The sequence below is a fragment of the Carlito syrichta genome, unplaced genomic scaffold, assembly GCF_000164805.1.
Source record: "Carlito syrichta isolate Samal-C Ts95f unplaced genomic scaffold, Tarsius_syrichta-2.0.1 Scaffold302384, whole genome shotgun sequence".
In the NCBI taxonomy this organism is placed as follows: domain Eukaryota; kingdom Metazoa; phylum Chordata; class Mammalia; order Primates; family Tarsiidae; genus Carlito; species Carlito syrichta.
Genome location: NW_007246480.1, coordinates 245,512 through 260,485, shown reverse-complemented (window position 1 = coordinate 260,485; position 14,974 = coordinate 245,512). Strand labels below are relative to the sequence as shown.

General features: G+C 50.6%; 1 protein-coding gene across 1 annotated transcript in view; it reads left to right on the top strand.

Annotated features, from left to right (window-relative positions):
- Nucleotides 1–14,974, top strand: part of DRAM1 (DNA damage regulated autophagy modulator 1) — a 70,419-nt gene that overhangs the window by 41,684 nt on the left and 13,761 nt on the right. The window contains exons 5-6 of the mRNA XM_021711579.1: nt 1,847–1,905; nt 7,557–7,649. Of these exons, the coding sequence (XP_021567254.1) occupies nt 1,847–1,905; nt 7,557–7,649 (152 nt within the window). The remainder of the gene's footprint in view (nt 1–1,846; nt 1,906–7,556; nt 7,650–14,974) is intronic.

Sequence of the window (14,974 nt, the reverse complement as noted above, 5' to 3'; positions counted from 1 at the left end):
TTATTTTCCGCTTTTTTTTTTTTGAGTTGGAGTCACTCTGTCACCCAGACTGGAGTGCAGTGGCCACTCCCGGCCACCGCAGCCTCGACTTGCTGGGCTCTGGCGATCCTTCCGCCTCAGCCTTCTTAGCCGCTGGAACTACAGGCACGCGCCACCACACCTGACTAATTTTTGATTTATTGCAGAGATGAGGTCTCACCAAGTTGCCCAGGTGGGTCTCGAACCCGCAGGCTCAGGCAATCCACTCACCTCAGCCTCCCGAAGCTCTGGGGTGACAGGCTGAGCCACCGAGCCCGGCCACACATTGTATTTCTATGGGATGGTCTGCTCCAGAGAGCTCCTCCAACTTCACAAATTAGATTACACTCCCTTCAGGGAAGCTGCCTCTGATGACCCAAGCCCCATTCCAGCCTGAATTAGTAATGTACCCTCTGAGTTGCTGCTGTACCCTGTGCTTTTCTCTCCAGCATGGCACATTTCCTCAGCTTCCTCCACCAAGGCTGTAATGTCTGAGGGCCAAAACCAGGTCTGCTGCATGGGACTTTCCACCCCCCGGCCTCTAAGCCGGCAGAAGATATGGTTCACTGAAGATGGAACTCAGAACCAACAAATGAAAGAAGAGGTTTTGAAACTATTAGAAACGGAACTATGGTGATGAAATGGTTGGAGAATCTTCTCAGTTCTTTACTTTTATTTGAGAAGCGTTAAACTTTGCAAAATGTCGGGGGAGGGCGGGACACGGGAGGAGGTGCTGACTCCAAGTTCAGCGGGGCTCTAGACTTTGCTGGGCTCAGCACTTCGAATCCCCAGTTTTTGGTAGACGTCAGAGCATTCCGTTTCCTTCTGGCTTTCCCTCCTGCATCCTAAGTCCTGTCAAAATGGCACCTTCAGCTTGTGCAGGCGTCGCTGTCCACACAGAGCTGGGGCCTCTGTCCCGGTGTCACCAGGCTGGCCCTGGGCTTGTCAGCAGTTGACTGTGGAACAGAGCCCTTGGATTTCAGACTCTTTGGGCCAGGGAGGAAGGCTCCACTTGAACCCGATGACCCAACTCTGTTTCTTAAAAGTAATCGTTTGAATTTCTGTAGCTTGTTTCTATATACGAACCTTGGTACTTTGAAATGTTCAATTTTCCTTAAAGCTGTTACCTTGAAAATAGCATTTTAGGGGAAAAGTATTTATTTATTTTTATTTTTTTTAGTTGGTGTCTCAACTCTGTCACCCAGGCTGGAGAGCATCTCACGTTGACAGCCACCGCAGCCTCTACCTGCTGGGCTCAGACGATCCTCCGCCTCAGCCTTCCAAGTAGCTGGAATTACAGGCATGCGCCACCATGCCTGGCTAATTTTTTGATTTATTATAGAGATGTGGTCTCACCAAGTTGCCCAGGCCAGTCTCGAATCCCCGAGTTCAGGCAATCCTCTTGTCTCGGCCTCCCAAAGTGCTGGGATTATAGGCTGAGCCACCGCACCTGGCAGAAAAAAGTTTTTTGTTCAGTAGCAAGGATTCAAAGAGGACCCGCCTTGGATGCTGTGTCCATCATTTTGACCAGTTTTAAACAGCTGGTTCCTGGGAACACCCAGAGCCGTGCAGGGCTGGGCAAGCAGTAGCCACAGATGACAAGTTTGCTCTCCAGGTCCCCAATTTATTGCTGAGGTATTTCCATGTTGTGGCATAACCGCTGACCTGGTCAGACTTAAGGTTGGAGACTTCAAGAAGCTGCTATAGCTGGTCGATTGTAGAAGTGCTGGTGTTTGACATTTTGACGCTGTCATGGTTATGCTCCTGGTCTTGGCATGAGAGGAACTATTTTCCGCTGTCGTTTCCTTGACGGTTTCCCTTTCTTCAGTGATTGCCTGTGCGTCCCTCATTTCCATCACCAAACTGGAGTGGGATCCAAGAGAAAAGGTAAGCCTGGCGTTGTTCTCACTATGGCTGTCCACCTGGTCAGGTGAGGCCGTGACTGGGCCAGGCCCAGGAGGTGTCACTGCCGATTCTTGGAGCACACTGCCAGAGGTGAAGTAAGTCTGGCACGGGATCAGCTGCCTGCCCAGTCATTTGGCAGTGTGTGTATCGTAATTGACTACCAGGGCAATCCCAGGTGGTTTCTGGGATTATTTCCTATATGTTGAACTCTTAATTTCTTTCTTAAGTACTTCAGCTGCCTATGCTTTGTTAAAGCCGGTGGGGGTTGGGGGTGGACAGCATGAATGAAGGTGTGTGGAAACCAAAGGAGGCACGGGGGTCGAGGCCAGTTCCAGTTCAGGGGTGGTTCAGGATAGAGTGAGAAATAAATTTAATCATGGATAACTTTGCAAGGGGATAGTGGCTTTAAGAAGCAGGCAGAGGCCAGGCATGCCTGGAATCCTAGTGCTTTGGGAGGCCGAGGCAGGAGGATCACTTGAAGCCAGGATTTCAAATCAGACTGGGCAGCATAGTGAGACCCTGCGTCTACAAAAAAATAAAAAAGAAGTACAAATATAAAATGAGGCAAGCGGAGAGGCTCATACTTGAGGTAGGTGACCAGAGTAAGCCTTTGAAGACTTTTGAACAGAAAAGGAAGAAGAATGTATTATTGGACAGGTATTATGCAGAAGCAATACCTGGGCTGGCCTGAAGAGAGAGGTCGCCTTAGGAGGGCAGGGAGACGGCAGCTCCTCTCCTAGGTGATTTCAAATCCAGATGAGCCGAGACTCGAAGAGACAGGGAAGGAACCCTTGGTGGGTGCTGGCGGGTGGCTCCCACGAGAATGAGGGGCATGGTGACTCAAAGGTGCCTTCCGTGCTTTTATCCTGGGAGAACCTATTCCTGTGACCAGAGATACATCTCTAACAGGGATGACCAATTGTGTAGGCGGAAGTGGGTGAGTTGGCGTCCGCATCTTTGACTCTGAGGCTGTCATGAGGCACCAAGGGGCAATGTCCCGTTAGAAACTCCGGCCTGGACCTCTGGTGGGACCATAAGCATCGGCGTGTAGGGTAGAGTGACTGGTCATTTCTGGTGCCAACGTCCGAGTACACCGATCCAAATGTCTGGAACCGAGACTCAGGCAAGTGGGTACCTGGAGTGGCGTCTGATTCCGGATGCCGCGTGGGAGAGTCAGCGAGGAACAGCGGAGGTCCCCCGCCCCACCAAGGAGCAGGAGGAGGCGTTCCTCCAGAAACGAGGAGGAAAGGAGGGAGTCGGGGCCAGAAGAAGAGCTGGGTTGTGCCTGGAATTGGCCTCCTGGGCCGAGTTTCCAGCACTGGGAGACTGGGGGACAGCATGGGGGAGAGGGTGGCCATGGGGCAGAGGGTCTGAGGAAGTTTGTGATTCAGAAGAGTGAACAGCTCATGGTCAACTGCTAAATGTAACACTCTGAAGAACAGGAGAAATGCCAGGCTGAAGCCCACACAGTCCAGCGTGGAAACGCAGAGGCCACAAAGCAGCGAATTCTTGCTGGATGAGAGGAAACGGGGTCCCAGAGACGAAGGGAGGGTGTTTCTCAAGGGAAAGGGACGTGGCTAACCACGGCAAAGGTAGCCACTGGTCTCGAGGAGCGAGGTCCCTGGGTTTGGGCAACGAAGGCATCCCTGGTGTCTGAGGAAGCAGCTTGACATGTCAAGGACAGAAGCCAATCGCCAGAGGCTGAAGAAATGGTGAGGGGCACAGTTCGTTCCTTCAGCTGTCGGCCAGATGTTCGCTGAGGCCTGTTCTGGACTGGCAGCTAGAGGGGACAGCAGGGTCAGCGGAGGGATCTCTCAGGATGGAGGATTCTGGCTGCTCGGGAAGCACCCAGCCAGACCAGGGAGAGACAGGATGGCGGAGAAGGGTCCAGGCTGGTGTTCAAAGGGCTTCCTTTTAAGGCCTTTAAAAACGGCCACGTTAGTCAATCAGACCTAGACAAAAGGCAGGGTGTTTTTGAGGTGCGGGAATTAGCCCCATGGGAAGGGGGTTTCGTGCCCCTTCCTCTGGTGAGAACCGCTTTCTGAAAGCGCGACCCAGCCAGGCTGGGTGGCTCAACCTGTCATCCCGCGCCTTTGGGAGGCTGAGGCGAGTGGATTGCCTGAGCCCGCGGGTTCGAGACCCACCCGGGCAACTTGGCGAGCCCTCATCTCTACAATAAATAAAAAATTAGCTGGGCGTGGTAGCGCGCACCTGTTGTTCCAGCTACTTGGAAGGCTGAGGCGGAAGGATCGCCGGAGCCCAGCAGGTCGAGGCTGCGGTGGCCGGGAGCAGCCACTGCCCTCCAGTCTGGGCAACAGAGTGAGTCTTCAACTCAAAAAAAGAGCGCGACCCCAGGTGGAGCAGCCCGGGTGGACTTTTCTCTTCCGCCACCAGGGGGAGATGTTCCACCACCCACGGGCTGCAGGGCTGGGCTGGACAGAGCTGGTCCCACACGGTGACAAATCTGTGACATCCCACTTTCTGTCTTAAAAATGTGAAAAGCCCCTGGTGTTCCCCCCGCTTCTCACGTCACCGTGCCATTCTTGCATTGCCCGATGCTCCTGATATCAATGAATGCCAGCCCCCTTACATGCATTCACTGAAGGATTAATCACAGGGGTGCTGTCCCAGACCTCCCAGGGGGCTTTGGGGCCTTCACAGGCACTCATGCGACTGGCTGACTTGGTCACAGGGTTTCGCAGGGTGGGAATCACATGGCCATTGTCTCATTCACACAGCAAGGCTGTTGGAGCATTGCCAGCACTCACACGTGTGTGGAGGAGCCGGGCCCCCTGGTTCAGAATATTAATTTCTTAATATTCTGCCTCTGTTTTTTTGTTTGTTTTTGAGTTGGAGTCTCACTCTGTCGCCCAGGCTGGAGGGCAGTGGCACGCTCCCGGCCACCACAGCCTCAACCTGCTGGGCTCCGGCGATCCTTCCGCCTCCGCCTTCGGAGTAGCTGGAACTACAGGCGCGTGCTACCACGCCCGGCTGATTTTTGATTTATTGTAGAGATGAGGTCTCGCCAAGTTGCCCAGGCGGGTCTCGAACCTGCGGGCTCAGGCAATCTACTCACCTCAGCCTCCCAAAGGCGCGGGATTACAGGCTGAGCCACCGAGCCTGGCTTATTTTTATTTTTATATTTTAAAAATGTACCTAGGAGTCTTCAGAATGAGCAGACGTGCATTTATTTATTTACTTGTTTATTTATTTTAAAGATGTGGGGTACAACTCAGGGTTAGGTATACAAATGTTCATTATGCAGGTAACACGTGCATTTTTTTTGGTATACAGAATTAAACATGTTTTTGTTTTGGTGGGGGATGGGGTTCTCACTTTATCACCCAGGTTGCAGTGCAGTGGCACCATCACAGCTCACCACAACCCTGACCTCCTGGGCTCAGGTGATCCTCACCTCAGCCTCTAGAGGAGCTGGGGTCAGTTGTGTGCCACCATGCCCGGGTAATGTTTGTATTTTTTGCAGAGACAAAGTCTCACTATGTTGCCTACACTGGTCTTGAACTTCTGCTCTGGCCTCCCAAAGTGCTGGGATTACAGGCATGAGCCACCGTGCCTGGTCCTAAACATGTTTTAAAATTAGTTACCAGCATGAACAAACCAGAAAATCTCTCTCTCACACACACAAGGTCTCACAATTAAGTTCACAAACTCATCCTAGGAAAAGTGCTATGAATACACACTTTATTGCTGAATATCACTACGGTCACCTTCGAAGTACTCCCTGTGGGAAGCTATGCACAGACGCCAGTGCCTGGTCCATCCATCAAAGCAATTTTGTAACTATTTCTGGAATGGCCATCAAGAGCTGTCATTGTATTGCCTTGATATCCTGCATGTCATCAAAATGTCTTCCTTTCGATATTTCTTTTCACTTCAGGTAAAGAAAAAAAAATCACTGGGGGCCAGATCAAGTGAGTAGGGAGGGTACTGCGATACAGTTATATGTTTACTGGCTAAAAACTCCCTCATAGATAGTGCTGTGTGCGCTGGTGCATTGTCATGATGCAAGAACTCTTTCGGGACAGGATGCAGTGGTTCAATCTGTAATCCCAGCACTTTGGGAGGTCGAGGCAAGGGGATTGCCTGAGCCCAGGGGTTCGAGACTAGCCTGGACAACTTGGTGAGACCTCATCTCTACAATAAATCACAAAAACTAGCCGGGCGTGGTGGCATGCATCTGTCGTTCCGGCTACTTGGAAGGCTGAGGTGGAAGGATCGTCAGAGCCCAGCAGGTTGAGGCTGCGGTGGCCATGAGAGTGCCGCTGCACTCCAGCCAGGGTGACAGTGAGGCTCCAACTCAAAAAAAAAAAAAAAAAAAAGCTCCTTTGGGACCATTTTTGCACACACCTTTCTCATGCTAAGATTTTTAGTTGTGATTTTCCTCCCTTTCTCTATTGATGTTTACTTGGTCTGCTATGCTTCTCATAGTCAGCTGATGATTTTGACACACAGTTTTCGTCAGTTCTGCTTGTTACTGGCTGTTCTGACCTGTCTTCATCAGGGATGCTTTCTCTACCCTCAGAAAAATGTTTAGTCCATTTGAACACTGCCGTTTTCTTCATGGCGTTACCCCCATAAACTTGGACTAACACGTCCCTGATTTCACTTCCTGCCAAGTTTAACGAGATTTAATGCTCACTCGTTGCTCTAATTCAAGCTCCAACATTCTCGAGATGACACACAAAAACACGCAACAGCAATTAGGAACACCGTTCAGCAAGACACCACGACATGTCTACATGAACACAGCTGGGAGACACTGATCTACCAAGGTCATGAAACCTTACCAAGTTGTTTGTGCAGTGCTGCTCGCGTAAGCCCAAGGTGGCAAGTCTCCTAACTTAATTGTCAGACACCACACACACTCACTCACTCACAGGCTTTCTTTTTTCCTCTTCCAAACCACACTGGGGTGTTACTTTCCCACTTGGTGAAGATGGAGTTGAGCTGAGGAGGCATGTGTGGCCCCCTGGCTTCCATCAGTTCTCATAACCATCAGTGTTATTTGCTTTCATTAATTTTCTGGCCTCCTGAGGCAACTGTGCTTGGAACCCCTGGCTCCAGGGCTGCTTCCCGGCTTCTGTTCTCCCTTGCTTGCCCCAGAAAATGCAGTTAACCTGGAGTGTCTCGCGCTGTATTTACCTCGCCATGTCCAGCAACATTTTCTGAGTGAATATTTTCTGTAGAACCAGGAAAACACAAAACCCGGAGAGGCTGGCCATCCCGTTTTGCCTCGATTGTACACTTGTGCAATCGTGAAGTGTGCCCTCAGCTTTGGGATGCCTGTGGCAGGGAAAGTTCTTCTGTGGGGTCCAAATCTACTTCCCTGTCTCAGCCATTTGGTGGCGGTTCTTCTGCCTGTGGAAGTAATTAGACCAAGTCTTGCAGTCAGAGAAGTGAGCCAGAGAAGCTCTGGAACCCCGGCGCCGTGTCCTCGGTGGGCAGGGGTCTGACCCTAATCCACACGGCCCTGCTGGTCGCATTTCCCTGGGCTCCAGCCTGTGCTCCCTGGAAGGCCTTGTCCCTTGCTCATGCCTTCTCGTTATTATTTCAGCATGTACCCCGAAGCCAGGCTCTTAGGCTAAACTCTGTTTCTCTATTATTGCTGCTAGGATTATGTATATCACATAGTGAGCGCCGTCTGTGAGTGGACAGTGGCCTTCGGCTTTATTTTCTACTTCCTAACTTTCATCCAAGATTTCCAGGTAGGTATTTCTCAATTCAAATGTTATAAGTAGCTGACAACTAGTAGTCGTAAAAATTCAAGGAAAATTTCTTGCATTTAAAAAAAGATCACTTTCTTTTTACCCTTAATTGTTTGAAAAAAAATAAGTACTGTACACTTTAGTTTTTTAGCTGCTTCTCAATGGGAAATATCTTCCACGGCTTTCCCAACTGATGAATGTTTCAATGTCCTCTGCCATTTGATGTGAACAGTCAGGTGTCCTGGTTGTTTTCCTTTTGAGGAGGTCTCACTATTTTCAAACAATAGGAAATATAGCTCTTTGCAAAATAAAAGTGTAGGCTGGGCATGGTGGCCCACACCTGTGATGCCAGCACTTTGGGAGGCCGAGGCAAGAGGACTGCCTGAGCCCAGGGGTTCATGACCAGCCTGGGCAACTTGGTGAGACCTTATCTCTTCAATAAGTCAAAAAGATTAGCCAGGCGTGGTGACACGTGCCCGTGGTTCCAACCACTTGGAAGGCTGAGGCGGAAGGATCACTTAATTCCAGCAGGTCGAGGCTGCGGTGGCCGTGATTATGCCACTGCATTCCAGTCTGGGCTACCAAGTGAGACTGAAAAAAATTTTAAAAAGCGTATTGTTGAAAATATCACTAAGGCGGAGAGAAGATAGGATCTCTGCAGGGGAAAGCATATAATTTGAAAGAAGTGCATTTTTAGCAGAAAGGATACAGAAAGCCACGGATATTTTTGAGGTCCCAACTGTAGCACAGCCCAAGTTTTGGTGAGTTCAGACTTGGTTGATGTGGAGTCTTTAGAAATGTCAGAGCCAGCTGGGCTCGGTGGTTCAGCCTGTAATCCCGCACCTTTGGGAGGCTGAGGTGAGTGGATTGGCTGAGCCCGCGGGTTCGAGACCCGCCTGGGCAGCGAGACCTCATCTCTACAATAAATCAAAAACTAGCCGGGCGTGGGAGCACGCACCTGTAGTTCAAGCTACTTGGAAGGCTGAGGCGGAAGGATCGCCGGAGGCCAGCAGGTCGAGGCTGCGGTGGCCGGGAGCAGCCCCTGCACTCCAGTCTGGGCGACCGAGTGAGACTCCAACTCAAAAAAAAAAAAAAAAAAAAGAAAGAAAGAAATGTCAGAGCTGGCACTGGAATTGTTTAACTTATTATATCCTCCTCTTTTCATTTTTCCAAATAGAGTGTCACCCTAAGGATATCCACAGAGATCAGTGGTGACATTTGAAGAAAGAAGAGTTCTATCTCAGTGAGTGTCGCAGACAATTCTAGAGGGTGTGCAGAGGACAGAGGGGAGATTGATGCCGCCCTCATTGGAACGCTCTGCGGCACACCCAGGACTTGAATTCACTAAGAATTCCCAATAGTTGTACTATTTTTCAAAGGTATGTTTTCCCAGAGAATGTAGAGCAGTTATGACACTGTGGCGATGCTTTTATAATTTTCTAAGTAGACAACGCTTTTGTACTAACAAATTCATACACAGATAATAAGGTGTTACAGGAAATGGAGCACTCTTATTTTTATACAGATTTTGTTGTTGTTTTTCAAGTACACTCAGTGAAGAGTTTTAGTACATTTGTTACAAAGTGAAATCCGGAGATACTCATTTTTACATTCAGTTTGACACAGCTGTATTTTTTTTTTTATCACGAGAGCATTTATAAAATTCAGCTTATGATGATCATACACCCACATCATCATGATGTAGTTAATAAATTCACATTAAGTGACTCCAATCTGCAGCTGAACCAAGAGCAATGCTTCTGTGGAGATGCCTTCGTGCCCCTGTGCACGTCAGCTCTCAGGGGACGCGGAGGACCTCGGCGTGGAAATCTCCCCTTCCCTCCCTGAGCCTCCCACTGGCTGGACTCTCAGCCTGCTGCAGGCCGGCCGTCAGGGCGGGTGTCACCGCCAGCGGGGTGGGCTCAGCGAGGCAGGTGAGAATGCTAAAACCATCCTTTATTGCTATTGGCATGACTTGATACATGCTCTGACTTGGGCCGAAATTCCTTCTCGAATTCATTTTATGCCAGTAAACATGTCGCATGCAGTGAACAAAGGCCCCAGAGGAGACACAGCGGAAGCACACGCACTTCTTTCTCCGTGGGCAGGTGCCGTTTGCTCGCACCTGCTTGTTGTGCTTGCGGCTTGGGTGTCACACACACAACAGGAGATGTGAGTCAGGCCCTTGGATTAGTCAGGCCCTACAGATGCCACTTTTCACCCAAATCAGGAGTGACAAATGACAAGCAATTCATTCCAGAAAAGAAGTAGCCCCTGGTATGTGAAGACTCAGACTTGAGAATTGAACAGAAGGCATTCTGTCTTTAAAAGACCCAGAGCTAAGTCCGTCTATAGACAAGTGGGACCAGCCATCAAGGGCACGTGCCAAGGGCCGAGCAGCCCACGTGGACAGTCGTGGAGGGCACAGCATAGGGCCCATGCTTGCTCCTGGTTTACTGGCTGTTGGGTGGGCAGGGGGAGGCTTGGTAGCCGTTAGCCCCCTGTGTAGGGAGAGGCCACATCTGCCCTGGCACTCAGCAGTAGGAAGTCGCTTGTACTGCCAGAGACCCCCGCTGTCACACTGGAACTGAAGGACAGTGACCAGAGCTATGTCAAGCATTGGGATTCTGAAGAGGAGAAACGGCACACACCTTTCCCCCGCAACCTGTGGTAGGACTCTGCCGTCCTATCTGTGCTTGAGCAGACATTTGTCACCAGCACCGCTCCTGCCACGTGACCATCCTCCATTGCCACCCCTCTCTGCACTGTGAGACTGACGATGCGCTGAGGGCAGAGTGTGTGCCTTGACCTTCAACTCTGTAACTCCAGCATTTAACACAGTGCCTCCGGGTACACTGTCGGTGCTTAATAAATACTCCTTGCATGCGTGGATGTGTGAAGGAGCCAATGAAAGAATGAGTAGGGATGTCTGTAGTGCTGTATAATGGAGTTTCCTCCCGTTTGCTACTCAGTTGAATGGGAGATGGTCTGTGTCACCCAGGAAGGGGGACTGTTTTGCTCTGTATACTGCAAACATTCCAGTCGTGTGGGTGTCACCATTTTGTGACAACTCTCTTTACCCTGCACAGTCAGCACAGAAGTAAGCATATGGGCCAGACCAAATGCCACACCTGTTTTGGCACACTGAGAAGCCAAAACCATCCAGACAATCACATTCTGTGGATTCCACGCCACCTTGAAAGCCGGACTTACCCTCATTTTTATAATATCTGTGAACTTGCATTTCCTTGGACCTCGTGGCTGAAAGAGTAAAATAAAATGAAACTTATTTAGTAATTTGTGTTTCTGTTAAAATGTCACCACGGTGCATTCATTTGAGGGATGATTCTAGGTCCTTTTGGACTTCAAAAAGGGATGGATTGAACCTTATGCTTTCTTTTTTTTGAGTCAGAGTCTCACTCTGTTGCCCAGGCTGCAGTGCAGTGGCATGCACACGGCCACTGCAGCCTGGACCTGCTGGGCTCCGGCGATCCTTCCGCCTCAGCCTTCCAAGTAGCTGGAACTACAGGCACGCACCACCACGCCCAGCTAATTTTTCGATTTATTGTAGAGACAAGGTCTCGCCAAATTGCCTGGGTTGGTCTCGAACCCGCGGGCTCAGGCAGTCCTCTCACCTTGGCCTCCCAAAGTGCTGGGATGATAGGCGTGAGCCACTGTGCCCGGCCAATGCTTTCTTAATTTGTGCAGCTTGGCGTGTGGGCACAATTGGTCCATCTTTGTAGAGATTCTCAATCATTTGCATCAGAAGGTGGTGTGGGTCCAGGCGCTTAGAGATGAAGGCATCAGAGACCCAGCTGGAGGGACAAGAGGGAATCTATTACAACCTCAAGTCACTGAGATGTACCCCCTGAAACGTGAAGGCTTAGGCTCGAGAGTTGAAGAGAAGGAGGAAGGAGTTCTGTCTTTAAAAGACCCCAGAGCTAAGCCCGTCTATAGACAAGTGGGACCAGCCATCAAGGGCACGTGCCAAGGGCCGAGCAGCCCGTGGACAGCCGTGGAGAGCACAGGCATGAGGCCCATGGTAGATCCTGGTTCACTGACTGTTGGGTGGGTGGGGGGAGGCTTGGTAGCCGTCAGCCCCCTCTGCTGGCTGCAGGATGGCCGGATCCTCTCTCTGTCCTCTCAGCTCTGCTGTCCTCCCTGTGGGGCTCATTCTCAGGTGGGCTTTTCCTTGGTGGAAGTGAGAGGGCATGGAGAAACCCCAGGCCTGCAGCCTACCCAGCAGAGACGACCTCTCTCAGCTGCAGCAAAAGCCACAAATGTAAGCTTGTCTCTGATTGACTGGTGGGGGGGTTCACAGGCCCATGGGGCGCACGAGCCTCTGATTGGTCAGACCTGAGTCACCGTCCACTTGGCGCAAGGACCAGTCAACTCCGCCCAAACCACTGGGCCGATAGTGGGTAAAGGTTGTTTCTCACGTTAGAGAGGGGTGGGAAATGGATCTTGACGGACAGCGGCAGATTCCTCTAATTAAAGCCCCTTCTCCCTTCCGCCCAAGCCAGCCTAACTTGCTTCAGAGTAAACCAGAGCACATTTGCTAATGATCTCTTAGGACTAAATAGAAAACAACAAAAACAAGTACAGTTAAGCCATTCGGGCAATACGGGCAATACGAATACCTTCTGCTGACTTCAAAGCATGTCAGTATTTTCTTCACGGTCCCTGTGTTCTTATTCAGCCTCTGTGAGAATGGTCAGGCAATGGATCATCACGTTTTGCAGATGACATGAATGTGAAAACGGGCTCTGTGACCTGCAAGCCTTTGCAGCCAGATGGCAGCAGATTTCAGTGTGGGGCTCTTTTTTTCTTGATTCCCGATCAAGTGGGTCTTAAAACAACAACAACAACACACGCTGGGCGTGGTGGCTGGTGCCTGTAACCCCAGCACTTTGGGAGACTGAGACGAGAAGATTGCCTGAGCCCACGGGTTCGAGACCAGGCTGGACAATATGGCAAGACCTCGCCTCTACAATAAATAAAAAAATTAGCTGGGCATGGTGGCGCACACCTGTCGTTTCAGCTGCTTGGAAGGCTGAGGCAGAAGGATCACCTGAGCCCAGCAGTTCGAGGCTGTGGTGGCTGTGAGCGTTCCACTGCACTCCAGCCTGGGGGACAGAGCAAGACTCCTACCCCAAACAATAACAACACACACACACACACATGCACAGAGAATTGCACAGAAATTGCGTTTTAGAATCTAAATTAAGTACCTCAATATGGTGTGGTGTCTGGGTGCCCTGACATCCCTTACATATGGTCTCGTCCCGTGTTCCCATTTCTCCTCTACTGGAGACATGCTGGGCTGGTGTTGGGGTCTGGAATGAGGCCGGGGAGTGGGAGGAATAGTGGAATCTTGTTCACTCCCATGCAGGCCCTGGCAAGCCAGTGAGCCTGTCTCCCCACACGCATACTCTTGGTCTGACTCCGATGTCCCGCATTCTCCATCCAGAATGTCATGCATCTGCGTCCTCTCTTGCGCAAGAGCAACCACAGACTTGGGACCTGGAGAAGCTTCTGGCTCTCTGTGGTCACTCCTCACAGACTCATCTTCTGACACGAAGGGCCGCAGGATCCCACACTCACACTGGGGGTGGGGGTGTCCTCCAGAGTCAAAGCTTGGAGAAGGTGGATGTACCAACCATCTGCATGGTGGTGTGAGCCAGAGGAGGGCCACGCGGTGCCCGGACGCTCGTGGTTCTGGCGTCCGTCAGCAATGAGCACTGCTCTGCGCCCTGACACCCCCAGGGACATCTTAGTGACGTGAGTTGGTAGTTTTTCTTTAACCTCAGGCCATTGGAGTCAGATTTCTGATGCTTATGCCTGTAAGACTTTTGACTGAGTGCAGACGGCCAAGAGGCCTCCACGAGGAACGTCCAGTAAACGACTCTCATCTGGGTGAAAAGGTCATTTTCGGATAAGTGGGATTCAGCTGCTCCGCTCACAACCCTTACCCTCTGAACCATTTTTTTTCTTTGAGTTGGAGTCTCACTCTTGCCCAGGCTGGAGGGCCAGTTAGTTGCATGCTCTCGGCCACTGCAGCCTTGACCTGCTGGGCTCAGGCGATCCTTCCGCCTCAGCCCTCCAAGTAGCTGGAATTACCATGCCCGGCTAATTTTTTAAAAAAATTTATGGTAGAGATGAGGTCTCGCCAAGTTGCCCAGGCTGGTCTCGAATCCGTGGGCTCAGGTAATCCTCTCACCTTGGCCTTCCAAAGTGCGGGAGCCACTGTGCCCAGCCTTCCACCATTTGTTTTTTAAGAAACGAAGTCTTGCTACGTTGCCCAGGCTGGCCTTGAACTCCTGGCCTCAAGTGATCCTCCTGCCTCAGCCTCCCAAAGTGCTGGGATGACAGGCTTGAGCCACCATGCATGGCCACTGTTTGTTGTTGTTGTTCTTATTATTTTTTGAGTCGGAGTCTCATTCTGTCACCCAGGCTGGAGTGCAAGTGGCATGCTCCCGGCCACCACAGCCTTGACCTGCTGGGCTCCGGCGGTCCTTCCACCTCAGCCTTCCAAGTAGCTGGAACTACAGGCGCACACTGCCATGCCCAGCTAATTTTTGATTAGTTGTAGAGACGAGATCTCGCCAAGTTGCCTGAGTGGGTCTCGAACCTGCGGGCTCAGGCAATCCACTCGTCTCAGTCTCCCAAAGTGCTGGGATTATAGGCTGAGCCACTGAGCCCGGCCTGTTCTTATTTTTAAAAATTTGCATAAGTACTATATAAGCTTAAGCTCAAACATGTGGAAACATATACTGTGAAAACATTTTTGCTTTCCTCTATCCTCATTTACTCTGTTTACCCCCTCACTGCAAAGATGTACTGTTTAAATCAGATTTTTATGAAAATACAGGCATAACTGGGTGCTCACACCCTTAATCCCAGCACTTCGGGAGGCAGAGGCGAGAGGATTGTCTGTGCCCACAGTTTCGAGACCAGCCTGGGCAACTTGGTGAGACCCCCGTGTCTACAATAAATCAAAAAATCAGCTGGGCGTGGTGGCGCACGCTTGTAGTTCCAGCTACTTGGAAGACTGAGGTGGAAGGGTCTTCTGAGGCCAGCAGTTCGAGGCTGTGGTGGCCGGGAGCATGCCACTGTGCACTCCAGCCTGGGTGACAGAGTGAGAGTATGACTCAAAAGAAAAAAAATACAGGCATAAACACAGATTTGAATATGTTTTCTTTGTTATCCCAAGTGTAGCCTACAGAACAGTTTTGAGCTGACTTTGCTGACTTAGTGATCTACCTTGGAGATGTTTACCAACACACAGAACTGTCTCTCAACCTTTTTTTTTTTTTTTTTTTTTT